This window comes from Podarcis liolepis (genome assembly GCF_965112155.1).
Source record: "Podarcis liolepis genome assembly, chromosome: 16".
Classification (NCBI taxonomy): Eukaryota; Metazoa; Chordata; class Lepidosauria; order Squamata; family Lacertidae; genus Podarcis; species Podarcis liolepis.
This window is the reverse complement of record NC_139567.1, coordinates 41,063,773-41,091,488: the sequence shown is the minus strand read 5'-3', so window position 1 is coordinate 41,091,488 and position 27,716 is coordinate 41,063,773. Positions and strand designations below refer to the sequence as shown.

The 27,716-nt window shown below is 44.5% G+C and overlaps 3 protein-coding genes across 8 annotated transcripts in view; 1 reads left to right on the top strand and 2 right to left on the bottom strand.

Annotated features, from left to right (window-relative positions):
• TRIM37 (tripartite motif containing 37) overlaps positions 1 to 9,336 on the bottom strand; it is a 38,643-nt gene extending 29,307 nt beyond the window's left edge. For both annotated transcript variants that reach the window (XR_014520074.1, XM_083479818.1), the window contains exons 1-7: positions 9,086 to 9,336; positions 8,884 to 8,983; positions 6,728 to 6,829; positions 4,928 to 4,968; positions 3,405 to 3,521; positions 2,279 to 2,366; positions 233 to 355 (exon numbers count right to left, since the gene is read on the bottom strand). Coding sequence is in view for 1 of the 2 variants with exons in the window: in XM_083479818.1 (XP_083335944.1) it covers positions 233 to 355; positions 2,279 to 2,366; positions 3,405 to 3,521; positions 4,928 to 4,968; positions 6,728 to 6,829; positions 8,884 to 8,904 (492 nt within the window). In the remaining variant the exon portion in view is untranslated. The remainder of the gene's footprint in view (positions 1 to 232; positions 356 to 2,278; positions 2,367 to 3,404; positions 3,522 to 4,927; positions 4,969 to 6,727; positions 6,830 to 8,883; positions 8,984 to 9,085) is intronic.
• Positions 9,337 to 14,542: 5,206 nt separating this feature from the next.
• SKA2 (spindle and kinetochore associated complex subunit 2) lies at positions 14,543 to 25,459 on the bottom strand. 3 transcript variants are annotated; one of them, XM_083480169.1, is made up of 5 exons: positions 25,304 to 25,459; positions 18,704 to 18,793; positions 17,464 to 17,640; positions 16,258 to 16,344; positions 14,543 to 15,314 (listed from the first exon to the last, which is right to left on the bottom strand). In XM_083480169.1, the coding sequence occupies exons 1-5, from the start codon at positions 25,367 to 25,369 to the stop codon at positions 15,285 to 15,287; spliced, it is 450 nt and encodes a 149-aa protein (XP_083336295.1). In that variant the 5' UTR covers positions 25,370 to 25,459; the 3' UTR covers positions 14,543 to 15,284. The 3 variants fall into 3 exon arrangements, with proteins under 3 accessions (XP_083336295.1, XP_083336297.1, XP_083336296.1); XM_083480171.1 differs by lacking the exon at positions 25,304 to 25,459 and adding an exon at positions 21,824 to 21,861; XM_083480170.1 differs by lacking the exon at positions 25,304 to 25,459 and adding an exon at positions 19,570 to 19,611.
• Positions 24,858 to 27,716, top strand: part of PRR11 (proline rich 11) — a 20,553-nt gene continuing 17,694 nt past the window's right edge. Inside the window, exons 1-2 of one of the 3 annotated variants that reach the window (XM_083480111.1) lie at positions 24,858 to 25,102; positions 27,207 to 27,420. In XM_083480111.1, coding sequence (XP_083336237.1) covers positions 27,311 to 27,420 — 110 coding nt within the window. In that variant the 5' untranslated portion in view covers positions 24,858 to 25,102; positions 27,207 to 27,310. Of the gene's footprint in view, positions 25,103 to 25,747; positions 26,015 to 27,206; positions 27,421 to 27,716 lie in introns of those variants that run through there. The other 2 variants (XM_083480112.1, XM_083480110.1) reach the window with 2 other exon arrangements.

Sequence of the window (27,716 nt, the reverse complement as noted above, 5' to 3'; positions counted from 1 at the left end):
GCAGCTTATGAAGCAGAATAAATTACCCAATGTGTCAAGTTTCTAAGTCTACAGATTGCAACCCAGCACAAAGGATGAATGAAGCAAAATTGCCCATTACAGGCATGATATTTTTCCAGTGTGTATTTCCTTTGTAGAAGGTGCACAATATAAATTTAATAAATAAATAAAATCCTAAGAACATCATTGTAATGATATGTTACTCCAAAATGGGTATGAGGATTGCCCTTACCACTTCTTGCACCAAACTAATCAACTCCATCAGTCTTCGGCGAAGCTTTGCCACCTCTTCATTTACTTTTGTGACATGCTGTTCATAAATTTCAGCTAACGGTTTGAACGTATGTCCTCCATGCTGTTAAAAAGACACAGAGGCTTCAGCTTCATTGCACCAGGACAGGGCAGGTTACTTCCCCACCTCCTTCTTAAGAGACTGTCCCATCTTGCCTTTAATGTGTTAACAAGCCTTGGATTTGGCTTCTGTTCCAGTCACACACTTCCTGAAGGAATCTATTCTGAGTCCAAAGTGAGTGCCTGAAATGAGGTTCTGTATTCACTGTGCATCTCTTCAGCTAATTAATTTGAAACTGGCTTGACACTCTGAACATGTATATACCATTTCAGGAAAAGGCTAAATTAGCCCCCAGACGCACCTCTTATGGGAAGACTAATTCAAGGTTTAGGGGACTTAAAGGACTTACTTTGACAAAGCCGAGCTTCCTCCATTAAAGGTAGATTTTTAAAAAACAAACAAAACCTAGACATTTAAAGAACATTGTTCCAACAAAGCAGTTCAAATCAGAGGTTTCATTGAGCAGTGGGAGGTAGTTAGGCTACTATTTGGTAGTTCTACCGAAGCTGAGAGAAAACTATCACATTAATGGACTCCTCACATTAAGTATATAAGCCTACAGGGATCTGCAGCAAAACAGACGGAAGCATTCCTTTATGGTGCAGCCCACTTAGAAGACTAACACTGCACTGCTCTGTCTTAAGGGCCCTTCATTTTTCTAATCCTATAAAATGTAATTTAAACAAGGACCATTTTCAAGTGCCAACACCTACCATGAGCCAAATGAATAAACATGAAATTCTAAAGCAAACAGCACTGTTGGAACCTTAAAAGTGTGAGATCTGCATGTAGAGAGAGGCATCTTGACACTGATGCTGGAATGAGCCAGAAAGGTAAACAAAAACAGCAAATCTATTTCTGTGTTGCCTTAAACAAAAACAAAAAAAGCCTCTAGGTGATTTATTTAAATGTTATACACGTCCAATATAGCAAATATAATCAATAAAACCCTAGCTAAAAACCAGCACTATCCAAATTCCCCCCACCCAATCTGCAAAAACAACGGCACAACCCCCTCCATCACAGCCTTAACTAACACTATTATAGTCAATAAATGATGTTAACAGCTGAAAAAGAAAAAAATATATTTAAAAGTTTCAGGATAAGAGGAACATCTTTACCTGCCACCCAAGAGATGGTAAAATCAGCACCAAGCAAGCTACCCTAGGCAGACCACTCCAAGAGGGAGCCTCTGCTGAACAGGCCCTTCCTCTCATCAGCACCCTCTGAATCTCAGCCAGAGGGACTACTCCAGAGGAGCTCCATGGAAGAACTTAGGTCCTGGGTGGGCGCATATAGGAAAAGGTGCGATTGAATACAACAGAAGTATAAAAATGATTTCCCAATGTGTTTTGAGTAAGGATGTTCTTCATCATGGAATGTCAAAAAACTGTGATACAAAGAGTTATGCCTCCACGGTACTTCATCTTATATAGCAGCCAGCTGTCCTAATCAGATTTTCATAGTTAAGGCAGACTTCTTTTTCAAAACACATCTTTTTAATTTTTTAAAAAACCCTCAAACAAAGTTCTCTGCTAGAAATTCTCAATATTCAGGATTTTTGTGATGGATCAATAACCTGCATAACTTAACTGCTTGAGAGATAAGGGATCTGAATGATTGAAAGTTACGTATATCCTAAAATGAATCAGTTAATGTTTCAATGAAGTAGTTTTATATTTGGTGAAGGATGGCTTTGTTCTTTTTAAGAAGGCACATGCAATGTTCTTCTGTAATGATAGAAACAAGCTATGAAAAAGAAAAAAGAAAAACCATTCAGGATCATAATCATATATACAAGATTAATTTAAATAATTTATACCATCCTTTCTGAGCTCTTGGCTGCACTCCTGTATTAAAAAGCAAGCACTGAGTAGGAAGCGCCTTGCTCCAGCTCTACACAGAGAAAACTACTCTGCCACTTACCATTCCACCCCAAAGAGCACACTGGTGGCAAATACATTTCTTACATGTCCAACAAAACACACTGAGCTTTTCGTGATGATTCTCACACCTATGGAGAGGGAGGAAGTAAAGAAAAGAGTTTGCAAAACACACACAAACATCTCTTTTGCAAGACTGTTTCTCAATCATTCTTAAAATTTAGTGTCACTAATGAGAATGAGTTCATTTTCACTTTCACTAATGAGTTCATTTTCACTTGCCATTATCAGGCTCTGGAATCAGACTAGTTTAGTCACATTTCTGATTCACTAAATTAGAAATGGAATTACTTTAAGGTTAGCGTGTGGGGAATTCTTCACTGAATTTGGGCATGTTCACAACCAAATGCTGTTAATCTCTCATCTCTTCTGCACACCACTTTTGATAACTTATACCAATAATATTACCCTCTTAAAATTATACACAGTGTGGCCAGTGTCTATCAGGAATTACTTGTGCTCCCTGCACCCACCCACATCATGGCCATATAGGGCGAAATATAGAGGCAAAACAGACATTATCACCATAGCCTCTTTCTTGATATTTTTCACTCATCCACTGTCCTCTAAATTTTGTGCTTGTCCTAGCAGCACACCATTCCTATAGTAAAATATTTTTTAACAGAATGGAGCAAAGAAATTACTAAAAATCTTTGGAAAAAAGATAGATCCTGAGAAAGGCAACCTTGAGAGTTTTCCGATGTTCTTCATGCCATTCAAGAGCCCCAAGATACAATTTCTCAATGAAATGAAAAGGTTGGTTACATCAGAGTCAGTGTAGACCTTGGACTTGGTTACACTTGGAAGGAAGAGCAAGGTGCTTAAAAAAAAATAAACCTAAAAAATGAGGGGAGAAAGCAGGGTTCTGATGACCACAGATTTGGCTGCCAAGGCCAGCCAAAGCTGTGGACCCTTAATTTAGACTGCTGTTAAATAGTTGCACTGTAAGAAGAGATCTAAACTCTCTGGCATCTTACTTAACACAATTGTCAATCCAGTTGATGGCAACAAATTTTACATAGACAGAATACTTTATTTCCCAATTCTGAGCAGAATTAAACCAGTCTTTAGGCAAGGCACATCAAAACTCGCTGTCTAATCCCACTTACTTGTCCTTTTCATTTTCTTCATGCTTGTTCAAATTGCACAGCTGAAGCGTGTCAAGCTGCTGGGTGACCTCCTCAGCCCAACGACAGTTTACAAGTTCTCGCAGCTGGAGTGGGGCCCTGCAAGTAATTAGTTTTCCCAAGTAAGATTGCCAGGAATTTAGTTTAGCAATTAGGAACCAATTCCTACTCTCTAGGAAAGTAAGAACACGGGGAAAGCCTGGCTGCTGAATCAAACCAAAACCCCATCGAGTGCCGCATTCTGTACTTAGAGAGGCCAAACAGATGCCTATGGGAAGCCCCCAAGGCCAGCCTGAGTGCAACAGCCCTCTCCCCAATTGCATTCAGAGGTATACTGCCTCCAACACTGAAGGAAGAACACAGCCATCATAGCCACTGATAGCCTTATCCTCCATGAATATTCAAGCAAACATTATTATTATTAGGAGGCTGGAATGTATGCAGTTAAAGGTAAAAAGGTAAAGGGACCCCTGACCATTAGGTCCAGTCGTGACTGACTCTGGGGTTGTGGCGCTCATCTCACTTTATTGGCTGAGGGAGCCGGCATACAGCTTCCGGGTCATGTGGCCAGCATGACTAAGCCGCTTCTGGTGAACCAGAGCAGCGCACGGAAACGCCGTTTACATTCCCGCCGGAGCGGTACCTATTTATCCACTTGCACTCTGACATGCTTTCGAACTGCTAGGTTGGCAGGAGCTGGAACTGAGGAACGGGAGCTCACCCCGTCGCAGGGATTTGAACCGCCGACCTTCTGATCGGCAAGTCCTAGGCTCTGTGGTTTAACCCACAGTGCCACCTGCGTCCCACAGTTAAAGGTAAATGACTAAAATAGATACGAATTAATTTTCATCATTTTCCCCAGCCTTTGAAACATTGAATGGGTTGACTGAACACAGCTGAGAGTTTGAAGGGGAGGGACCATTAGTGAGGCCCTGACTGAGGGAGGAAACTGGAATTTGCCTTCTGACCTCACACAATTTCATATGAAATAAATTCATGAGGAACTGCAAAATGTTTTAATGCTCCTTCGGGAAGCCTTGCAAATAATTTAATCCTCCTTGAAAATCCTGGAACCTAAAAACAAAAAAATTATTCATGAGCAGTCAGGCTCTACACCTGCCATCCTCAACTTGGTTACCTCCAGATGTTGTAGACTACAACTGCCATCAGTCCCCGCCAGAATGGCCAGGTTCATCTAGACAATGAAGGATGCTCTACATAGGCATGCTAAAAAGGTGCTTGGCCACAGAACCGAAAGAGAGATGCAACAGCAAGGTGGTAGAATCTCTCACACAATTTTTGAAAACTCTTTTCTTTTCCACAATTGTAGGACAAGTTTTTACCATACCCTGATTTGGTAACGCCACTATGGGTCAAATAACATTGCTCCATAGGTCAAATCAGGCCTACAGGCTACCTGCCATTCATCTTCACCTTAAGTAAACAATGCAACAAAAATAAGTGCCCCCAACTAAAACAAAATAGAGCTTTAGAAGTAAGCTTACCGACAATGAGGGCACTGAGCTCTTTGTTCTGTCAGCCAGCGCTGTCAAAACAATGATAGACATATCATAAGAGACTGGAGAATTTCAGAAGTGTTAGAAGATAAGATGTCACAGATCTCTCCAGATTTGGACTTACTTCTCAGAAGTAAGTTATCATTCAGGGGCTGTATCCAATGCCCTCTGTGCAGGAACTGAATAGACTTTATGCATACAAGGGGTCTTCACCTTCCTACAGCCCTCTGTGCACCGTAAAAATTTGCTCCAAAGAGTTGGAGGACACTCTGAAACAGGTTTGGAGGTGTGAAGGAGGGAGGAAAAGGCGGCAAAGCCTGCTGCACAAGCAGAATTCCACTCACACAAAATTGGATTTTGGAACACTCCTAGAACACTTTTTCACACACATAAAGACACAAGCAGAGGAAATCTGAGAGATAACCTACTGAGTCTGGGAATGGTTAACTTGAGGAAGTTTATGGAAGGAAAGTTATCCACCACCAACACCCAGCTGACAGCCTTCACTGGCCTCTGAAAAGCCTCTCCAGGGGTCGCACTTGTTCAGAAGAGCCCCAAACTCTCCAGAGAGACTTTTCAGGGGTGCAGGAGATTGCAGGGGGAAGGAAGAGATTATAAACTTTCCCTCCATCAATATTCTTAAGTTAACTTATGTAAGGGTCCAAGCCACTGGGACATTTAGAAAGCATACAGAATAGTCAACAAACCATAAATGCCAGAATACATAATACACACACTAACAAGACCACCCTTCTGGAAATCTTCAAACTTCATGTTTAGGAAACTCTATGGTTCCCCAGAAGATCATTGGGGGTTTCTCAATTAATAATTGTATGTCCTTTTCCCACAACACACAGCTCCATGGAATGTTAGGTATACTTCAGGGTACACTCTGAGTTCATACAGGACAACAATAAGATCCAATAGCCTGGCCAGTGCTGGACATTACCTGAGTGTAACATTCCCAAAAATATGCTCCACTACCTTCTGCAGTGCAAAGACGTTCCATGCCTAACAAAAATTACCTCCAAATAACTGGCCAGAAATGCCTCACAACAGTTAGTTACCCTTCACCACCCCTTTGGTGGTCTGGTAAGATAGTAAAAATGGAATGCCAGCAATTTTAGTTGACTTAACTGAAAAGACAGAGCTAGTTACTTGCTGGTGTCTTTGAAAGTATGTGTTATATATGTATTGTTCAGATTCATCAACTGGTTTAGAGCAATTCTAACTACCCTTCAGTTGCTACAGCAGCGACGTAAGAAAATGCAGTGTTTGTGGCAAGGAGGAAAAATTTCCAGCAAAAATGTATAAATTAGCAAAGTTTTTTTCTTTCAATTGCAGCAGCATTTCACACGTTCACATACAAAAGCTGAAAGGGGAAAGGGCCAAACAACATGGGAGATGTAAAAGAAGTTGCTGGGGTGGGGGTGTTGAACTAGTGTAGCACTATGGTCCAAAATGGGTAGATCAACACTGTGGACTGATGACCTAACATTTTCTCTGCATGGAGTTTCAAAGCCTTTTCCCCTCCCTGAATCAGTTATTAGTTATAGTAGGTAAAAAAAGATAGCTGCCAGTCTTTTCCCCCACTGCCACTACTAGCAGTTGGGGAGGGCAGGTTTTTAAAACATGGAAATGGCACAGAGAAAAAAGGTTAAAACAACTCCTCTCACCCAGAGCCACCACCAAACCCAGACCCTCCATGCTGCTTTGAAGTATTTTTAAAATAAGCCAATCACAAATCTCCCACATAATATATAGTTTGACCCAAAGCTCACAGCTTACCCGAATGCAACTGAAGCAACACAGCTTGGAGCAGTGTGGACATAGGCGCGCATCACGCAACTTTTCCATACAAATGAAACATCGGAACACTTCAGCAATGCTCTGCAAAGAAAAAAATAAAGTACTTCAGTCATGGACAAGACAAATGTCTATGTATCAATCATGTGTTAGCTACATACACCCACTCAGTTCTTACGGACTCAAGGAACTGTGGAACTCTTAATACACACATTTAGACATAGTCTAAATTTTGACATCTTCTAAAAAAATCATTTTAAATAAGACCAAGCCAAAACAGTTTTTTAAAAAAAACATAAAAAGCTCTTCCAGAGCAATTAGGCCATCTTGGTTTTGTAGTTCTGTGCCACTATATAATAATCAAAAGGCAAAAGATGAACAGCTAGCTTATTACTCATTCAAATGAAAGATGAACCCAAGAAAGAGGCCTACTACATCCACAAGGAGCACAGCACCTAGTCAAAAGGCAACCAATGCAGCACCCCAAGACAGTATTTATTAACTTCATTTTATTAAACGTATTTGCATGCTGCTTTTCAGGGAAATTCAGATTGGCTTATAAAACAAACAAATGCAACAAAGAAGTGGTGTTCCAACAACAAAAATAAGCCAACAATATGATATATCAACAGAGAAGGCTAGGAATCGCCATGTAGAACTTGGTCGGGGGGGGGCAACTTTGATGTAAGGACTTCCAGGACATTCCCCCACCCACTCAGAGGAGAAGAAAAAAGAATGGTGGTCCTGCCCAGTTAGGAAGTTGCTTTGGGGTCCAACCAAAAGGGACCCCCCCCAAAGAAGAGCAGCAACACCCTCAAGAAACATACATGCGATGGAAGTTGCAAAAGAAAGGCTCAAGTGTCCTAATATTATGCCACCCCTACACACCAACTTCGTGACAACCACCAACTCCCAGCAAAGCAACCTTGTGAAAGCTGTAGCCTTTGGAAGGGTGCTTAGAATTATCTGAAATAAATTACCGTATTTTTTGCACCATAACACTCACTTTTTTCCTCCTAGAAAGTAAGGGGAAATGTCTGTGCGTGTTATGGAGGGAATGCCTACGGGTGGCATGCCTACGGATTTTCCTCCTCTAAAAACTACGTGCGTGTTATGATTGGGTGCGTGTTATAGAGCGAAAAATACGGTAATTCATTTGCCTGTGAGGAAATGGGGCGGGGACTCAGAAATCTTGATTCCAAAGTAGCCCCACCAACACACTTTAGGAAGGCAAGGCGAAGAAGAGGAGATCAAGGAAAGGACCCAGGAGTCCTAGCCCCCATATTAACCTCTGAACTACTGTCGCCACCCGCTCCACTAACCCCTGATAATAAAGAACCCAGGAGGCCTAGCTCCAAACTAACTAACACATACATACACTTTAGGAAGGCATAGGAAAGGAGACCGAAGAAGGGACTCTGGAGTCCTGACCCCCCCCCCCAAAAAAAACCTAGTATTACCACCCCTCCAGTGACCAAGAGCAGGAAGGAAATCCCAGGAATCCTGGTTCCAATTTAACACATACACACAGCAAGAAGATATAAGGAAGGAGACCAAGGAAGGGACTCAGGCCTCCTGTCCCAGGCCCTGCCCTCTGAACTAATAATAATAATAATATTTTTATTGTTTCTAGCCCGCCCATCTGGCTGGGCTTCTGCAGCCACTTCGGGCGGCTTCCTCTACTACTATTCCCTCTACAAACCCATGATAGCGAAGAACCCAGGAGTCCTGGCTGCAAAATTACACTCACAGATATACATATACACACACGCACCCTTTAGGAAGGCATAGGAGAGCCAAGGAAGGGACCCAGGAGTCCTGCTCCCACCCCCGCCTAGTATTGCTGCCCCTTTCACTAATATGTGGTAAGAGAAGAACCCAGGAGTCCTGGCTGCAAAACAACACACACACACACACACACACACACACACACACACTCTCCAGGAAGGGACCCAGGAGTCCTGCCCAGCCTAGCATTCATCCCTCCCAACCCGAGTGGGGAGGGGGACCCAGGAGTCCTGGCTCCAATAAGCCCACCGACCCACTTTCTGAGGGAGATGCGAGAGGGCGAGGGGTTTTTAAGGCCCCTCCATCCCCTCAGCAGGTGGATCCCCCGCCGGTTAATTTTATTTTTTTACCTCAACACTTTGCTCGTCCATGACTCCAACAGCGTCTCCCCCTCGAGCGAGCGGAGGGGTGGGAAGGAAAGGAAGCGAGAGAGGCCTCCGGCGCCGTCACCTGAGGGAAAAGAAAAATATTTTATCATATCATATGTATGAATGTATGTATTAATAAAACACATTGCAATGTGGAGGGAAGGGGTCGCCGGTTTTTGGGCACCTCACGCCGCGACCGCCCGGTGACCAGCCATTTTCCTCTCAGGCGAAATAGGAGGGGCGAAGCCGGGGGGCAAGTGGCGGTGGTGGGAGAATAAATAACAGGAATAACAAGGCAAATAACACGGGAGTCGTTAACGGCGCCTCCTCCTCCTCCTCCCGCCTTGCGGCTGAAGGGGGAGAGCCGACGAGGCTCCTTGTGCCTCACTGCGCATGCGCCGCCATGCTCCCCTCAGAAAAGGCCGAAGCGCCCGCATTACAACCGGCGGAGGAGAGCGAGCGAGGGAGGCAGCCTGCAGCCGCGCATGCGCCTATCTCTTCCCCGCCCTCCAAGGGAAATTGCTTGGGCTCGCCGGTGCTTTTCTCTCTCCCTTGGGCGAGAGGGAGGGAGTGCCCCGCGGCACATGCGCAGTACGGGCTCTCTGGCTCTGGAGGCTGCCGCATTCAGTGGAGGGGGATGAGCGCGGGTTTGTTTGGATGGCGGAAAAATAAGGCGCAGCCATAGAAATCCCTCCAGGGTGAACTGGGGAGAGGATTTTGGCTGAAACGCTGGAGAGCTGCTGCCAGTCAGTGTAGACAGTACTGAGCTAGATCATGGATCAGTGATCTGACTTCCCGTGTTTCCAAATAAGCTCAAGCAGAGGTAGGTTAGCGTAGCATCCATAGCTAAAGCTTACACTGCCACTTTTATTTTTATTTTTATTTGGGGGGGGGAGATAACTCCAAAAACCTCTCCATTTTCACCGACCAAAATGAAAGCTTGTGAGCAAGATTTCGAGTATGCCAGAATACTCTGTTTTTATCAGGGTTGCATGGGTGTGGCCAAGGGGGGCAGAGGAGGGCAGCTGCACCCCTCTAAATCCAAGTAAATCAATAACTGAGGTTCTGCCCCCCCCCAACATAAATCCTGGCTACACCCATGCAAGCTAGATTTTTATTTATAAAAATATTTATAGACCACCATATCATAAAATATCAGCAGTGTACAATATAAAAACTTAAAGTAGTTTATAAACATGTAAAAATATTATCATCAAGGTGTCTGGCTAACCAGAAATAAAAATTAAATAGCTACAAAGGCCCACCTACTATTATAGATGCCTGAAGGTCAAAAGCTTGTTGCCAGTCAGGCCTCTTAACACTGGGGACTGAAAAAAATGGCAATTAAGCCAGGAATGAGGCACCTGTGGCTCTCCAGATCTTGGACTTGAATTCCCATCAGCCCGAGAGGTCAGGAATAATGGGAATTGTGGTCCAAAACATGGAGGACACAAAGTTGGGGAAGGTTTCATAGGATCCAAGCAGAGCTGGTGCTAAGAGTTCAGCTCTTTGGCCAGCTAGTGCGACAGTAATAGAGCAGCTTATGTTCTGCAAACCTATTAGAATGTATATCCTGTTTGTGGTAGTGGTTAGACCAGTGCTTCCCAAACTTGGGTCTCCAGCTGTTTTTGGACTACAGCTCCCATCATCCCTAGCTAGCAGGACCAGTGGTCAGGGATGATGGGAACTGTAGTCCAAAAACAGTTGGAGACCCAAGTCTGGGAAACCCTGGGTTATATTATTGGACTAGGACCTAGGAGGCCAGGGGTCAAATCCCCGCTTGGCCATTAAGCTCAGGGTGTGTGATCCTGGGCCAGTCACCACCACCTCTTGGCCTAACCAAGGGTTGTTGTAGGGATTAAATGAGGCAGGGAAAACCATGTATTCCACCTTCAGCTCCTTAGGAAGAAAGGTGGGATGTAAATACAATTAAAAATAATATACACACAAGTCTTAGTTTCAGCCATTTATGCTTCTTTTTTTAAAAAAAGTCACTCGCTATAACCCTAACAGCCACACATTTTAATCTGTTTCCCCCCTGCATTCATTACAGCAAAACTCTGATCGTCAAGTCAGTACTGTTTTTGTGATCAATGTTGCTCCGGTTTTCCTGTCTAAGAATGCTGACACAGTTTACATAACCCTGTACATGTAGTTTAGCAGCTCCACTGCCACCCGCTTCGCTGGGCACCACTCAATGAAGGGGTTAGCACACTGCAGCTTGCAGTTTATGCCACAAAGAAACTGCTTATACAGTGAGGGGGAAACAGGCCAGCTGAACAAGCAGATTCTGCTTATTATCCTATTATTTCCTCAGAGAGAACCTATTTCCCCAGCACATTAGGAGTACTAATACTTACTCAGCTGTATATTACTTTTAAATTAAGTGGGACTTCACTTCTCTGCCAGAATGACTAGGACTAAACTGCACGTAATTTATGGGGAAGGGGCCCCAGCTCAGTAGCAGCATATCCGCTTTGCATGCAGAATGTCGCAGGTTCAATTGGTAGCACATCCAGGTAGGGCTGGGAATGTCCCCTGCCTGAAACCCTGGGAGCCGTTACCAGTCAGTGTAGACCAGGGTTTCCCAAATTTGGGTCTCCAGTTGTTAGCTAGCAGGACCTGTGGTCAGAGATGATGGGAGCTGGAGACCCAAGTCTCCGAAACAATAGACAGTACTGAGCTGTATACACCAATGGTCTACCTCAGTATAAAAACAGCTTTCTATGTCCACTTCTAACCATATTTACCTGGAGGTTTATTGTCAGCCTTCCTCTGGACAAGTATAAAGAGCTGTTAGCCAGCATATAGGATTGAGGTTTCTTCTTAAACAGGTTACGATCTACCAGGGATGGGAACTCCAGATGCTGAACTCCAACTCCCATCGTCCGCAGTCAGCATGGCCAGTGGCTAGGGGTGATGTGAGGTTGGTTTAAGATTTTGACTTGGGAAGGCGTGAGCAGCTGAGGAACAGGTAAGGCAAAGAGCCAGTAATTGACTTGTCCTGGTCAGTGAAACTTGCAGTGAGCTTGGGCATGCTTCAGCCAAATATATCTCGGGGTAGTGCAATAACCTCATTATTATTAACATAGGTAAAGGTAAAGGGACTCCTGACCATTTGGTCCAGTCGTGACCGACTCTGGGGTTGCGGTGCTCATCTCGCTTTATTGGCCGAGGGAGCTTCATGTAGCCAGCATGACTAAGCCGCTTCTGGCAAACCAGAGCAGCGCACGGAAACGCCATTTACCTTCCCGCTGGAGCGGTACCTATTTATCTACTTGTACTTTGACGTGCTTTTGAACTGCTAGGTTGGCAGGAGCAAGGACCGAGCAACAGGAGCTCACCCCATCGCGGGGATTCGAACCGCCGACCTTCTGATCGGCAAGTCCTAGGCTCTGTGGTTTAACCCACAGCACCACCCATTGCTTGTTACACAAATGCCTCCATGCATGCCATCCTTGACCTCTTGGAACTGATGCCAAGGTACAAGAGCCTAGCGGCTGGATCAACTAAAGGCCTATCTAGTCAAGCATTCTGTTCACAGTGGCTGCCCGCAAGCAGGACTCTTGAAGCTAAACCCACAAACAACTCCCCATCTCACATCCAGCATCTCCCGAAAAATGTTTGTAGCCTTCTGTGACTCACTTGCACTAGAAGGCCATCTCACAGGAAGAAATCAGTTTGATCTGTTCAACCTGCATTAGCTTATGTCATAAAAAAACAAATGATTCTAATTAAGGTGATGCACACAGATGTTACACAAGATATGTTAAAGAGGGCTGGGGGTATTTCTTTTTAAGATAATGTTGGCCACCTGCATCCACTCATTAAGAACTAGCAACCTTGTTCCCAGCATTGGTCTAGAATTCTAAGAAACCCAAAAGTCAGGGCAGTTTTGAAAGGTTCAGTCCATTTTGAACCAAAATGGTGTGCAATCATATCCAAATATAGACAAAAACCTGCTCCTTGGTCTCTGGAAGCATCGTGCAAGATTTGGTTATGATATCTTAAGAGGTGTCGAAAAAATAGCAAACAGAAAAATAACTCAAAAATGTAGTAGCCTGCTACATCAGGAACCCCTTTAAAAAAAATCTAAACGGGTATTCCCCCCACCCACCCCACATCAATTATTCAGCTCAGGCTGCAACCCTAAACTCTTTACTATATCAACTAAATCTTACTGAGTACAGCAACACATATTTCAGATATATAGGGTTAGACTGTACACAGTTGAACCCCAAATTGTGCCAATAAATGTCATGAACAAAAATGAAACCCAGAAGAAACAACTGGATTAGTAACCAGTCAGCATAACTCAATCATATTACTAAATAAGACTATTCCCGTAAGAGCTCTCAGCCTCCCTTTATAAAACATGAACCTTGACAGACAGTATTCCAGTAAGTAATCTTAGGATGATATGGTACCTTCCAAGAAATTCAAATCCAAGTGGAACTTTAGTTCGTAGGCACCTGGGTGACATTTTGTCTTACTGCATCCTTGAGCCTTATCAAGGCAAGGCCATATCCATGTGAACAATGCTTTTGTCTTGGGATGTTTGAAGCTTGGTTGTCCAGAGCTACAAGAGGCTCCCAGCAACAAGAGTTTGACCGACTTGACAGCAAGAAAGTGAGCTGCCTCTTGGCTCTTGTAAGTGAAAGGAACTTTCCAAAGGTCACTCACCATTTCTGGCTGAGACACAACTGGTTGATCACTGGGTCCACTTGGGAAAATCTGGTGCCATTTCTTAATGCCAGCCTACTCGCTTGCCCTTCATACCCCACCTGTGCTGCCACTGCTAGGCTTAACAAATTTTATGAATTGAATTGCTTTGCCATTTGTTGCTCTACAGAGGAAGTCGTTCAAAGGCATATTTAAGCCAGACTTTCCCCAAACTGTAGGCCTCTCAAAATCATTCAAACTTTCAGGATATGGAACAAGCCATTTAAATTTTTTTCTTACATTATAAACATGCCTACAGGTTTACGCTCTAGGGCACAACCACTCAAAGTTAAGCTTATTTCAACAAGCAAGATTTAAGCTTTTACACTGAAATTGACAGGATTGAAAAGTACTTACTTTGACTGGCTAGAGCAGGCACCCCCAACCTCCGGCCCTCCAGATGTTTTGGACTACAATTCCCATCATCCCTGACACTGGTCCTGTTAGCTAGGGATCATGGGAGTTGTAGGCCAAAACATCTGGAGGACCGCAGGTTGGGGATGCCTGGGCTAGAGTCAATGCCCAGGAGGAAAAAGAGGTAGCCTAACAGAGTGAGTGTGTGTGTGTGTGTGTGTGTGTGTGTGTGTGTGTTTTCTTGGAGTCACATCTGAGACACAAGTATAATATTCTCTGCTCCCACAATAACTACAGGAAGCTACTCAAGAATTTTACAGACACACACACACACACACACACACACAGAGAGAGAGAGAGAGAGAGAGAGAGAGAGAGAAATTATCTCCTGAGCTGTCACTCCAGGTTTACTAACTGAAGAGTCACACAGCCATTAAGATTTCGCTTATTCTATCCACAAATCAGATTAGCCAAAGGCACAATAGTTCTGGAGTTAACTGAAGGTGAAAGACACACTAGGAAAAAAAGGTGAATAAACCGCAAGATTTAAAAAGGATGCCAACTCTTTGTGTTGTCATACATTTATCTTTATTGTTTCTAAGTATTATTTTAAAAAATCACAATAAAACTTCAAGCACAATGTATCAATTTGGCTACTGTTTCAAAGGTACAGCTATGGCTTTGAATCAGGATTCCTCAAACTTGGCCCTCCAGATGTTTTTTGGCCTACAACTCCCATGATCCCTAGCTTGCAGGACGAGTGGTCAGGGATGATGGGAACTGTAGTTTCAAAACATCTGGAGGGCCGAGTTTGAGAAAGCCTGGCTTTGAATATACAAGTTGATCCACATTAAGGAGAAAGGTACTGTACAATGTATCAAAAACAGCTTCCATTCATTGTATAGTGTAAGCAGCAGACTGAATTAACCCAGAGCAAGACTAGCCAACAGGATGCCTGCCAGATGTTGTAGGACTCCAACTCCCAGCAGCCAGCATGGCCAATGGTGAGGGATGATTGGAGTTATAGTCCAGTAGCATCCAGAGGACCACAAACTCTGGTTGAAAGCACCTTTGGAACATTACAATATCAACCCCATCACAACACCAACAACAACATCACCACCACAAAATGTTCAAGTCATTGTTCATCTGACAACAATTTAGGAAGTATGTACAGGAAACTTGGGTACCAATATTAAAAAGAAAACTCAAGCAATCTAGACATTTAAAGTGTAGCCTCAGTTTTCAACTTCCAACTCTGATGAGTGCCCTCACATACAAGCTATTTTTGGAACTTTTGACTGGGATCAGTGGCTTTCATGCTCTTTGGGACAACTCTGTAGAAAAGAAGAACAGCATTTTTAAAAACACAAATCATATTCTGTCCTCAAAGGGGAAGGGGAAGGGGGAAAAAAGGAACTACTATTCATTTGTAAGACATTGCTCTAAACTACAGAAGTCAACAGACTGCCATATTTTGCTGCCATATTTCTTATGAATTGTGTTAACTTTTGCAGAAGTATCACATATCACCGCCTATCTGAATTCACACACCTATGCCCACTAGACAAGAGCAAGATTAAACTGGTGCTCATACACAGGAGACCTGCCACTACAGATAATAAAGATACAGATGGAACTTTCAGTGCCTCAGTACTTCAGGAATGATTGTGGAAGTCTTATTCCACCCAAGCAAGAGCCCAAAATATGTTTTGTAGTTAGGTTTCAAAGCATATCTGTGAAAATATTTAAAGGGAGCAGAAAGTGTGAGCCCATTCTTTAGCGCTTCTCAAATTTGAGCAAGTGGTCAAGTAACAATTTCTACAGGCAAAAAGGTGGGAGAGGAGGTATTGCCTTGTTTCTATTATTACTTGTTAAATTGTGGAGTAGGAGAGGAACATAAGCCACTTTTCTGCCACCGTGGCGTGTTTTTATATATTTTTTTGCTGCCGGGTGAATCAGGGTCTCCTGGGCAGCGCAGCAGCAGCAAAAAAACAAAGACGTGACTTTTGCTGCTGTGCTACTGGGTAAATCAGCTGTTTGGCAGGGTAGAGTGATAGCAAAAGACGTGCCTTTTGCTGCCGTGCTACCCTGGAGAACAGACCCCCTGAATCACCCGGCCAGGCAGGTGGAGATGCTGGGTGCCAAAAGTGGCACCTGGACATCGCCATCAAGTCGCAAAAGGCCAGTTGCAAAATGCAACTGGCACCCGCTAATTTCGAACCCTGTCTGGAGCTACTCAGCAAAAACACAGACAAGATCCCCAGGGTTCAGAATTACCTGTTTTTCTGGGGTATCTGATACTTGAAGAGTCTGGTACATTAAATGATGCATTGCAAGTTCTTCTTCTTCAGATAGAGGTGAGATCTGGGGACAAGAGAGAGGAACATCTTAAGCAGGGCTGTTTACATTCTGCAATAAAATAAATATTGTCCTCAAGAACCTCATCAAATCTTGTCTCTAACCTCTGTAATGTTTTGTAATTTCTTTTGTCAAAGGTCATTTGTTCACATTCCTAGCCATATTTTAGATCATCAAACAAGATTGGCAGAGGGTTCCAACTTCCAATCATATATGAAGGAAACAAATATATATATGCCATGGCAGGCCTTATGCTAATAGCTTCTGCGTCAACTTCAGATGTTCCTCACTTGTGAAATTCGTTGGTTGCCTTTGACCAGGTCTTTGGGAAGTTATGCTGGGTGGTTTTTAAAAAACCCCGTTTGTAGAGATTTAAAATCTGTAGGTTTTAGTAATTTAGTAATATGTAGGATATTCCAAGGCTGGGGCAACCCAGCCAGATGGGCAGGGTATAAATAATAAAATTACTACTACTACTATTACACAGGGTAAGCCAACCTGTTGCCCTCCAGAAGTCATGGGGACTCCAACTACCATCATCCACAGCACAGCTAAGGGCCAGGGAGAATGGGGTCCAATGCATCAGCTACCCTTGTCCCAGGATATGTCTCACGAAGAGTGATAGAATATGGGCTCTGCCCCCTAGCCAACACTTTGCAACAGGCTCTACGGCCCCCAACCCTCTGACTCCAGCCGGTGTATCCCAGGAATGTAGCATAGTAGATCCTACAACTCTGAAATCTTCCAGGTCTTGTTCTAAGATATGCCGTGGTGCTCACATAGCTTGTGATGGGAAATGCCAAGGCCCAACTGAGTCAAACTGAAACCCAGAATATGCTCAGATGGGCCTTGCTGGATCAGGCCAGTGGTCCATTTAGTCCAGGATCCTGTTCTCACAGCAGCCAACCAGATGCCCCAGTGGGAAGCTCAAAAGCAGGGGCTGAATACCAGCAGGTGTACATTTCAGACCAATTACCCGCAGATGCACACTTCAAGCAACTTGTGTTCTTTCCTGAAGTTCCTATATGCTGATGGAGGAAAGTCCAATGCTCTCTGTCTCTCCCTATATCTATCTATATGTGTGCACACACACGTCCCTCAAGCCAGGCAACTCAAGAGCGCTACCTCCATTCCAGTGTGCTGCTGTATTTCCTGAACCAGCTTCATTGTTTTGGCCAGAGTAGCACGGATCGACCGCATGGACTCCCGCCGCTCGGTAGAAATCCTTTCTAGCTGCTCACACAACATTTTGTAGCGAGACTTCACCTGTGACAGCTGCTGTATGACAACCAGAGGATTCTCCTGTTGCCAAAGCAAGGAAGATGCACACAGTTGGAAGAGAAGCAGAAAAAGGGGAGGGGAGAGGGAGAAAGGACCCTCAAAACACAACACAAATGGGAAGCCTACCCAATCAGATTCAGCTAACTGGAGGGTTAGAAGTCACAGCCACACCATACACTTAAAGAATCATAGAAACCATAGTTTCTACCCACAGAGCTACCATTCACAGCACCCTTAAACGAAAGTCTCCGGGATTCTTTGGGGAAAGCCATGTGCTGGAAGGAAGCATATGGTGTGGATGTGACCACAGAACTTGCACAGTGCAGCATGGACATGGTGATGTTTTTCAGGCAATTCTCCTTGGCAAGTATGCGAGTCAGTATATTATGGGTTGCTAAAATTAATTAGAGCGCCAGATTCAGGCATCTGTGATTTCCCCACCACCACCACCCATAAATTCCAGCAAATTAAAGCATGTACATCCCAATGAGCATCGCTGTGTAATATTTAAGTCATGTTTAATTCCGCTGTCCACCACCACAAATTCAAATGTTTGTGGACAAAAAATCAACACGGGATACTTTTTAAAAAAAGCTTTGTTTACTGAATACAAATAAATTAAACAAGCTGAATTAGATTACTCTCTGGGGCAGTGGCAACCAACATGATGCCCCCAGGGATGTTGTGGGACCGCATCACCCATCATTCCTAGCCATTAGCCAAGATGGCTGTGGGTTGATGAGAGTTTCAGTCCAATGACATCTGGAGAGCACCAAGTCAATTAAACGTGCTCTAGGACACTGGAAAATTTTCTGATGCAAATTTCCCTATGCAAATCTGGCTAATTTGCATATAGAAAATGAATTCCAACATTTTCCAGAAAACTCACACCACTACTTTCAGCACAATCCTAGATAGGGCTACTCAGAAGTAACCCCATGTGGTTCAGTGGGGCTTACTCCCAGATAAGTGGACATAGGAGTGCAGCCTTAAGCAAAGTTATTATTTTCCATTTCATTTCTATAGCTTTATAAGGGGGTGGGGACTCAAAGTGGTTTACAACCTACATTAAAAGATTCAGTACCTCTTTAGACAGTCCGTCAGCATGCCCTTTCACAATTTCAAACTCCAACATTGCCTGAATGTAATTCAGGTCGGATTCGGCCTTCTGGAACTAAAACACCCAAATGGTCAATCACAATTCCATTACATAAATTGGAAACCAAACACCCCTACTGTTGCAGTACACACATAAGCGCAGGGGATGTGGAGAGAAAATAGGGAAAGATGCGCTAGGGCTGGGTAATGTCAGCTTTTCAACTTCACAATGTATCACCAGCCAGACATCGCAATCTGCCGATACATCCCAATGTTGAATCCTGGCCGAGGGATGCCCTCTGCTCCCAGCGCTCAGCAGCAGCAGTATCAGGCAGCCTTGGCACCGCTCACCATTCCACAAGGCGTGGGGTGCAATCCATGCTTTGTGGAGCAGGGCTGCCTGATGTTGTCAAGCACTGGGTCCGGCAGGGGCATCAGGCAGCATCCGCAGCCAGGCAGTGCCTTGTGCATTTGTCTGCCTTGCCCTTCGCCCCAGCAGGCAGGCGGGCTGCCTCTTCCTCCCGACGCCACCCCCACCCCCTGCACCAAGGCAGTGGTGGATGAAGCACTTGCACACAAAATTTCAAAGTGGAACAAGCACACTGCCAATAGCACTACACTGGATACAACACATAGGCTTTGATAGTTCCTGTTTCGTGTTTTCAAAACTTTGACAGCAGAGGCACATTTCCCCGCACCCTGAATTGAAATTGGAGGTTGAGTTCGCTCTTTTCTCTGAAAAAGGTTTACTTTAATTGTGTTCAAGAACTGGTCCACCGCCCAGGAAAGAGTCTCTGCCCTTGGGTTTCTTCACAAGTCACATTCTGGACTTCCTACATTGCAAAGAGTCACCTTCAAAGGCAAGTAGTTCTCCTTCATCCAACCATTTCCATCTCTATGTCAGAAGGGAACAAATGGCACCTATGACACCTTCCCCTCGATCCAGCACAGGGCCATCTTCCCTGGCACAAAAAATACAAGGCTTGGTGATGTAAGCCGGCTTGAGCTTGGCTTAACTGTGAAAAGGCAGCATGCAAATGATGGGATGGAATAATGGACCGACTCAACAGAAGATCATTTTCAATGTTCTTAGCTGCCCTGAAGGTATACAAAGAGGCAAGTTTTTATTATCACATTTCTACCCCACCTTTCCTCCAAGGAGATCAAGGTGGCATACATGGTTCTCTTCTTTCCCCCTCCCCCCCTCACAACAACCCTGTGAGGTAGAGTAGGTTGAGAGACTGTAACTGCCCCAAGGTCACCCAGTGTTTCATGGCTGAGCAGGGATACGAATGCTGATGTCCTGGGCCACCACACTGACTCTCTCTTGTTTGAGAAGGAATTTGAGAGAAGGAAGTGTGATCATTTCATTCATTTCATTCCTTGGGTCAAAAGGAGTTCTCATACAAACAACATGCATGGTATAGTATACAATGGTACCTTCGTTCTCGAATTTAATCCATTTCCGACTCCCAAAATGGTTTGAAAACCAAGGCACAGCTTCCAATTGGCTAAAGGAGCTTCCTGCACTCAAGCAGAAGCCGCGTCGGACATTTGGCTTCCGAAAAACGTTCGCAAACTGAAACACTTCCAGGTTTGTGGCATTTGGGAGCCAATTTGTTTGGGAGCCAAGCCATTCAACTACCAAGGTACCACTGTACTAGAATGGGCTCTGTACACCAAGGGAGATCTGCTTATGGGCTGCCAAATCTGGGTTATGTAGTCTCTCTCCCACATAATTACCCTACAAAACTCATCCTCTTGATAGCTCCTCTTGCCAGGCTTTTGATAAACAAGGCTGATGAAGAGATAATCAAGCTTACAATGTTACCATTCTCCTCTATTCATGATTACTGAGCCACCAGGGAACTGAGTAAGACAGTGGGATGACAGGGGCATTACTTAATTAACGGTAATCAGTTCCTTAAAGGAGCTATTAAAGACTTATGGGAATCGCAGCTGCACACCCAGTTCACAGAAACAGCCCAAGGAATGTCTTCAGAGGAAAACATCGCTTTGGGAAGGGACTTTATTATTTGCCAAATGTAGCCATCCAGATCCTGGAAATGTTACCTTGCCATACAGATTGGCCTCCATATTAAAAGTTGGGCCTAGCTAGTAATTAAAGGCTTCCTACTTAGAGGCCAACAGGTGCCTACATATTTTAACATGATAAAAGAAAAAAGAATTAAACCAAAAGAATGTACCTCCCTGCAGGACAGAAGGCTGGAGGAGAGATGTCTAACTGACAAAGACCTGTGTTTCCTGACTTTGGACACAAGAGGGCAGCCCGCCATTCACTCACCCTCAAAGGAGACTATGCAGTTATAGGGCATCAGATCCCTTGGAAAAGCCATCTCCACTGGGGTCCCCCTCCACTGCCCTCAGCTGTCACCTGGAAGCAGCCCACTCCAGCAGGCTGCCTTAATGGAGGCGATGGGAAGCAGAAGCCCCATTTCCAGGCAGCTCTGCTTCAAAACTAGCCCCACCAGGCACCTCCTGCCCTTGCTGGCCATTGTGAGAACTACAATTTAACTTGAGGAAATCATGCCCGACTTTGCCTCCCCCACCCCCATTCCGGAGGGTCTCTTTTTAGCTGATCAAAATTGTTATTGCGATCACAAGAACCCAAAATACAAAGCACATGCAACAGTTTGTAAAAGACCACAAAAAGAGACAGGCTGTTGGATCGGACCTGTGGCCCATCCAGCATTCTGTTATCGCGGTGGTCAACCAGAGGCCCTAAGTGGGAATCCTGAAAACAGGACCAAAGTGAAAACAGCACTGTCTCTGCTTGTGATTCCCAGCAACTGGTACCCAGAGGCATATTGCCACTGACAGTGACCATAGCCATCCTGGCTAGTAGCTAGTGATAGCTTTATCTCCCATGAACTTGACTAATCCTGTTTTAAAGCCCTCCAAGTCAGTGGCCATCACAACTTCTTATAGAAGTGAATTCCTATTGTAAAGAAGTACTTGGCTTTCTGTTTTCCTGCCACCTATCCAATTAGGGATTGCAGGCAAGGAACTCACAGTGTTAAAGCTTGGATATGCCTGATGCCCAAAAGGTTGCATCTGAAAATTGTAAGCATGCCCTGTTACGTACCCAGATTTCCATATTTCAATTCCATTGAAAGGAATTACATGGTCATGCTGGGAGCTGCTCTATCAGAAAACTAGCGGACCATTCCAAATTTCCAGCAAGCTGCACATAATAAGAGAAAAGAAGCCTCTTTCCAGCAGCAAAATAAATAAAACTAGTGCCATTTCTCAGTGATCACACACTTGTTGTATCATGCAACAGGCAGGCTGACCTCACAAAGTGATACCTAGTTACCAGGGCTGTCAACAAATTAACGAGGAAAAATGATGGGGTATTAAAAAAATAAATAAATCTTTAAATAAAATGTGCATCTTGCCAGCAGCTCCAGTACCTTTGAGATGCTGAAAGACGTGCAAGAAAACTGGCAATTTAACAAGCAAAAGCAGTTTCAACTATCAAAAGGTGCCACTCCTAATTAAAAGGAAATTAAAGGCCATCCAAAATTCTTCTACATCTCCTATTACGGCAACATGCCAGAATCAATATAGACTTTTTTAAAACTCTCAAAGATAGTTGTGCCCTTAACTCACAGCTCCATCAATTACCCAAAGAGTCAGTTTTAAGGAGGTACAGTAATAGGAACACAGGAAGCTTCCTTATACCGTCAGACTGTTGATCCATCTGGCTCAGTATTGTCTACACTGACTGGCAGCACCTCTCAAGGACTTCAGTCAGGACTTTCTCCCACCTCTACCTAGGGGTGGCAGGGATTGAACCTGGGACCTTCTGCACGCAAAGCAGATGCTCTACTAGTGAACTGTGTCTCCTTCCCTATCAGGTGACTGGCAAAACACAGCGGACTAAAACAAATCCCGCCAACCCATCCTAACCAAGGTGTGAATAAGCAGAATTTATGGTTACTGGACAACATCCCATTTTGCTGGTGGTTGAACATTCCTCCATTCCCTTCTCAAAGCAGCCCTTCAGCAAATCCACTTGCTAGCCAGAGCCTTTGTTCACTAAGTCTCCAGCTAATGTTTGCAGGCCTGCTGTATAGTCATAAAAGCAAACACAAAATCTTTCCAGCCCCCTCTGCACGATTCACTTACATAGGCTTTGGAGAAACAGAGAGCAGCCACAAGGCCACTGCTGAGGGTCCTGCCCACAAGTGCTTTGACAATACTATTGCACTGCTCATTGGGAAGTACAGTAGTGCAATGAAGTCAGAGCCCTTGTCAGCAGCAAGGTGCTTTGGAGAGATGTTCTGCACGAGACACATTGCAAGAAGCCTTCAGAACAATGAATAGGCTACTGAACTTTGAATTTATAAATGAACTTCACAATAAGAAAAAGGTAAACAGCTTCTTCTCCTTTTAAAAAGGGCTGGGGAAGCCTCCAAACTAAATCATAACTCCCGACACACACATAACTCTTTCCAGCAGGCTGTTTGCAACTCATCCACAGTCCATGTTAGTTTGATCTCACCTCATTTTGAGTGGTCTAGATCAAGGAAGAAAGAATCTGGCTCTTTTCTGACTGGGTGCTGATGCACCATTGAAGAACTGCAGTGGAAAGCTAGTAATTGCATAAGGCTGTTATTTATGCATATGTTATAGCTGGGTGCACATATCAGTACACCAATTTTGAAATTCCAGCTATATAAAGGAGTCCCCCACCCCTGTTTCAGACAGACACACAGACATACAAAAGATTGCATACTTCTCTTCAAGTTGTCACTTTAGCTGACTGAGCATCGCTGGCCAATGCCCTTTTAACATTGCACTGCTTTTTGTGCACGTTCACTAGTAGTACAACATAAAAAGGGCAGTGGACAGACACCTCTCGCCATCCACAAGGAAGCAGAATCGAACAGGTTCAGAAGGGCGTTCTTTGGTTCCAAAAGAAAGGCTAGATCCTGAAAATGTAAGCGGCTTGCAAAAAAAGAAAAGAAAAGCTTACAAAACATTTCAGCAACAAGAACTGACTCTGTGAAATGCACCATCACCTTTGGTTTAAAAAAGAAAAAAAAAGCAAGCAAGATCTTGGGGGGGGGGGTGTCTGTTTCTCCTTGGGAACAAAAGGTACTTTCAGTATTTTCATTTAAATATGTGTGTGTGTGTGTATATCCACACAAATCCATCTTTAGAGGAGGATGGTGTTCTTGTCAGCTTCCACCTCCAAGAAATATGCCAACTACCAAAGGAAGGAACAAGGAGTGTTCTCATCCAGCCAGCTGACCTCCTTCAATCCTTGAGTCAGGATCATGGGTCTGAAGTCTCACTGTCCCCTCCCTCAAATCCACCAGAAATGGAGTCGATTCTTTGAATCCCTCTCTGGAAGAGGACAGTGATAAGGTCTCATACTCCAGATCTGGGAGTGCCATCTGAGAAATTTTGAAAGATGAGTCTGAATTATGACCATGTATTGCACCTGTTGTTTGTTCTCTTTAAGACCCTTGGCAGGGAAGACAAGATACACAATTGGAGGGCTTTCTCTCAATAGCGTGCAAGCTAAGCTGGAGTGCGCTACATTTCTTGCAGCTTCCTCCTAAAGGATGGATTTCTGACCACTGTCAGGCCCCTTGCTTGGAGGACTGACTCAAAGCAAGCTGTGGACTCTGTCAGATCAGCTGTCATACCTGGGACGAAGAAAATTGCAACAGCTACAGGTCAAATATTATTTGAGCCCAAACATTATATATTAATAAAATAGAAACCAAAGTTCAAGCTCACCTAGATGGCGCTATACCATACAAATTCTGCTTAAATAAATAAATAACTACTGCTTTGCATATGTTTCTTATTGGCAATCGCTACACCCCACAGCTGGTGGATCTATGCACATGGGTGGCAGTTTATAAAGAAATCAAGTCATATATTGGTAATATAAAAGTGAAACCCAGGTTCAAGTGGACATAGATAATGTTATACGAATTATTGGTTCAAATGGACATAAAAATTATTTTGGCAATTAGGGTTGTTGCTTAGTAGCGGCAGCAGCCTGAACTCTATTTTCTCTCCCATGGAAGGGGGACATGGACCCTTCTACACAGCCTTATCTTGTTCCACCTTCTCTCTAAGAAAAAGGACCTTTGATGAATGATGGGTGGGGAAATGGACCAATCCGACGGGCCACGCCCCCTCGAAGCTCTGGCCACGCCCCGTAAATAGCAGGCTTTTCAGAGAATGGGTTAGGCCGGAGGGCCACGCCCACACAGACGAGCCACGCCCCCAACAGCGAGCCTCCAAAGAGAAATGGACCAAAACCAGCACGCCCCTTTTTGTCCTCCCCTCAGAAGATAGTGGATTCGCCCAACGGAATCTTCTCCGAAGCCTCTCCGCGGTGTGTGGTTGGGTCCAAAACGGCGGGGGGGGGATGGGACTATCCCCTCACATTTCCCCCTTCCTCAACTGTTCCTTCCCCCTCCCGGTGTTTTTTCTTTCTTTCTTTCTCCCATTCGTTGGTCCCACATTTTCAACGGTCGGCCCCTTCCCTCAAGAAAACCGCGGCCACATTCGTCGCGACGGCAGCCCCGGGACTCACCATGGTCTCGAGCGTAGTAACCGCCGTCTCCATGTTGAATAGTTGACATTCCTCAGGCGGTGGCATTCCACCCCTCTCCCCTCCCTTTCTTTATGAGAGGAAGGGACGGCGCCTCTGATTGGGCAGCTGTCACCACGTCCTCTGTTTCATTGGCTCCTCTCAAACACAACCTCGCGCCTATTGGAGAACAAAGCGTACAGCCCCGCGGCATGAGACACCGACTCCTATTGGACAGGCTCGAGACTGTGGCGGCTCTGATTGGTTTGTTAAGAGAAAACTGTAGGGGGCGAGAACTGGGCTGGACCGAGAGACTCCATTGGTCAAAAAGCTCAACATCCGGTTCTTCATTGGTCCCATTTCTTTCTAAGGCGGGTTGACATTTTGGCCACCCTTTTCTCGTCCCTCCCCTCTCCCTTTCTCTTATTGGCCCCTTTTTTCCAGACCTTTAATCTGGTTGGCTTTTTCCCCCTGATTGGCTGGATCTGCAACCAATCGTGGGACGCAGGATGCCAATAGGTTTTTTTTGTCTCAATAGAACACTGGCTGCAGCACGGGGAACTGTGATTGGCTGTGGCGCAGGCTGCTATCAGTTTGAAATGTTGGGCGTGGCAAGGAAATGTTGGCATGTGTCAAGAAGGGCGGAGGTTTGGTTTTTTAAGGTAGGGGTTTTGTTTAAGATATGAAGAATTAGGAGATGGGATGAGAGCGCTCGTAAGTATTCTGCTTTGCGGGAACCACCTGCTTCTTTCTGGCTTTATTGGGTGGGGAGTCAGGTGTGTTTCCCGTCTGCTAAGGATGGGTACGGAACATTGCCATTTCTTCTTCTGTAAAATGGGTGCTTCTGTGCCCCCTGCGAGAATTTCTTAGATTTCCATATGCGCCCGCAGCCTCAACAAGAGTGGGAAGGACCCCATATTTAAGCTGAGCTTCTGCTTGTTTGTTGTTGTTGTTTAGTCGTGCCCGACTCTTCATGACCCCATGAACCAGAGCACACCAGGCACTCCTGTCTTCCACTGCCTCCCGCAGTTTGGTCAAACTCATGCTGGTAGCTTCGAGAATACTGTCCAACCATCTCGCCCTCTGTCGTCCCCTTCTCCTTGTGCCCTCCATCTTTCCCAACATCAGGGTCTTTTCCAGGGAGTCTTCTCTTCTCAGGAGGTGGCCAAAGTCTTGGAGCCTCAGCTTCAGGATCTGTCCTTCCAGTGAGCACTCAGGGCTGATTTCCTTCTGAATGGAGAGGTTTGCTCTTCTTGCAGTCCATGGGACTCTCAAGAGTCTCCTCCAGCACCAGAATTCAAAAGCATCAATTCTTCGGCAATCAGCCTTCATTATGGTCCAGCTCTCACTTCCATACATCACTACTGGGAAAACCAGAGCTTTAACTATACGGGCCTTTGTTGGCAAGGTGATGTCTCTGCTTTTTAAGATGCTGTCTAGGTTTATCATCGCTTTTCTTTCTTTCTGCTTGTTTACTGTGCTTAATTTATATGTTGCCTTTCTGCAATATGCCCAAGACAGTTTACAGATTTAAGATGCTCACTCAGATGAAATACAACGTAAAGTTAGCCCTGTGGGTGTGGAGAGGATAGATCAACTGGAGCAGGATGTGATTTTGGCCGCCTTGCCTGCTTGGCTTGCTTCATCTTTTCCACAGGGTGTGTAAAATGAACGTAGATATTACAAGAGATCAGTACGCATCCAGTGATCTTATTCCAAAGGAAATCAAAATCTGTTTCAGTGTGCAGAATTCCTGAAAACTCAACACTCGGACAATGGCAATATTTACATCTGTGGTGGGTGTTGTTTGTATGGGTGCTTCTTGGGCATGATGTTCCAGCTGGCAACACCTACATTTTTAAAATCTACGCTTGGTCTTTCTAAAAAAGCTGTCTTTTTTTTTAAGGGTATGGCAGGATTCCTGTTACTCATTTGTCCCCTTCAAACAAAGCTTCAGATCAAGGACATCTAACAGGGATATGATTTAGCCTGAAGTTTAAGTTAGAGAAAATGGGCAAGGACAGTCAACGGCGTCGGAAACTGAGAGCCAGAGCAAAACGTTTGGCAAACAGGAAGGAAGTTATCATTCAGCCTCAGTGTTCAAATTCTCTCCCTCCAAAGTAAGCACCTCTGATCTTTTAATTTTTCTGTTCAGTGTTCTTTCTATGACTAGTCATCACAGTTGCCTTGTTTTCAAACCACTGAAAGTGACCAAGACCATTTATGTAGCAAGAAAGTAATAAAATGCATATAAAATTGTTGTGAAAGTTGGGTGCTTTCCCCTCTCTCTGCCAAGTGGTGGCAAGAGCTCATGGGGTTCCAGGAACTCACCTAGGGTATGTGGAGACTGTAATAGCTTTAAGAAATATGGTTTATTCACGCCTTCAGTCTGCATGGAGGGAGTCCAGATCTTACA

What these genes read in the sequence shown, in the direction of transcription:
- SKA2 (XM_083480169.1), bottom strand. Translation starts at nt 25,369, where the DNA reads ATGCCACCGCCTGAGGAATGTCAACTATTCAACATGGAGACGGCGGTT. An exon ending in TTACTACGCTCGAGACCATG is followed by an intron (nt 18,794 to 25,303) that starts GTGAGTCCCGGG and finishes TGGGTGTTTTAG; the next exon opens with TTCCAGAAGGCCGAATCCGA. An exon ending in CTGACGGACTGTCTAAAGAG is followed by an intron (nt 17,641 to 18,703) that starts GTACTGAATCTT and finishes CTTTGGCAACAG; the next exon opens with GAGAATCCTCTGGTTGTCAT.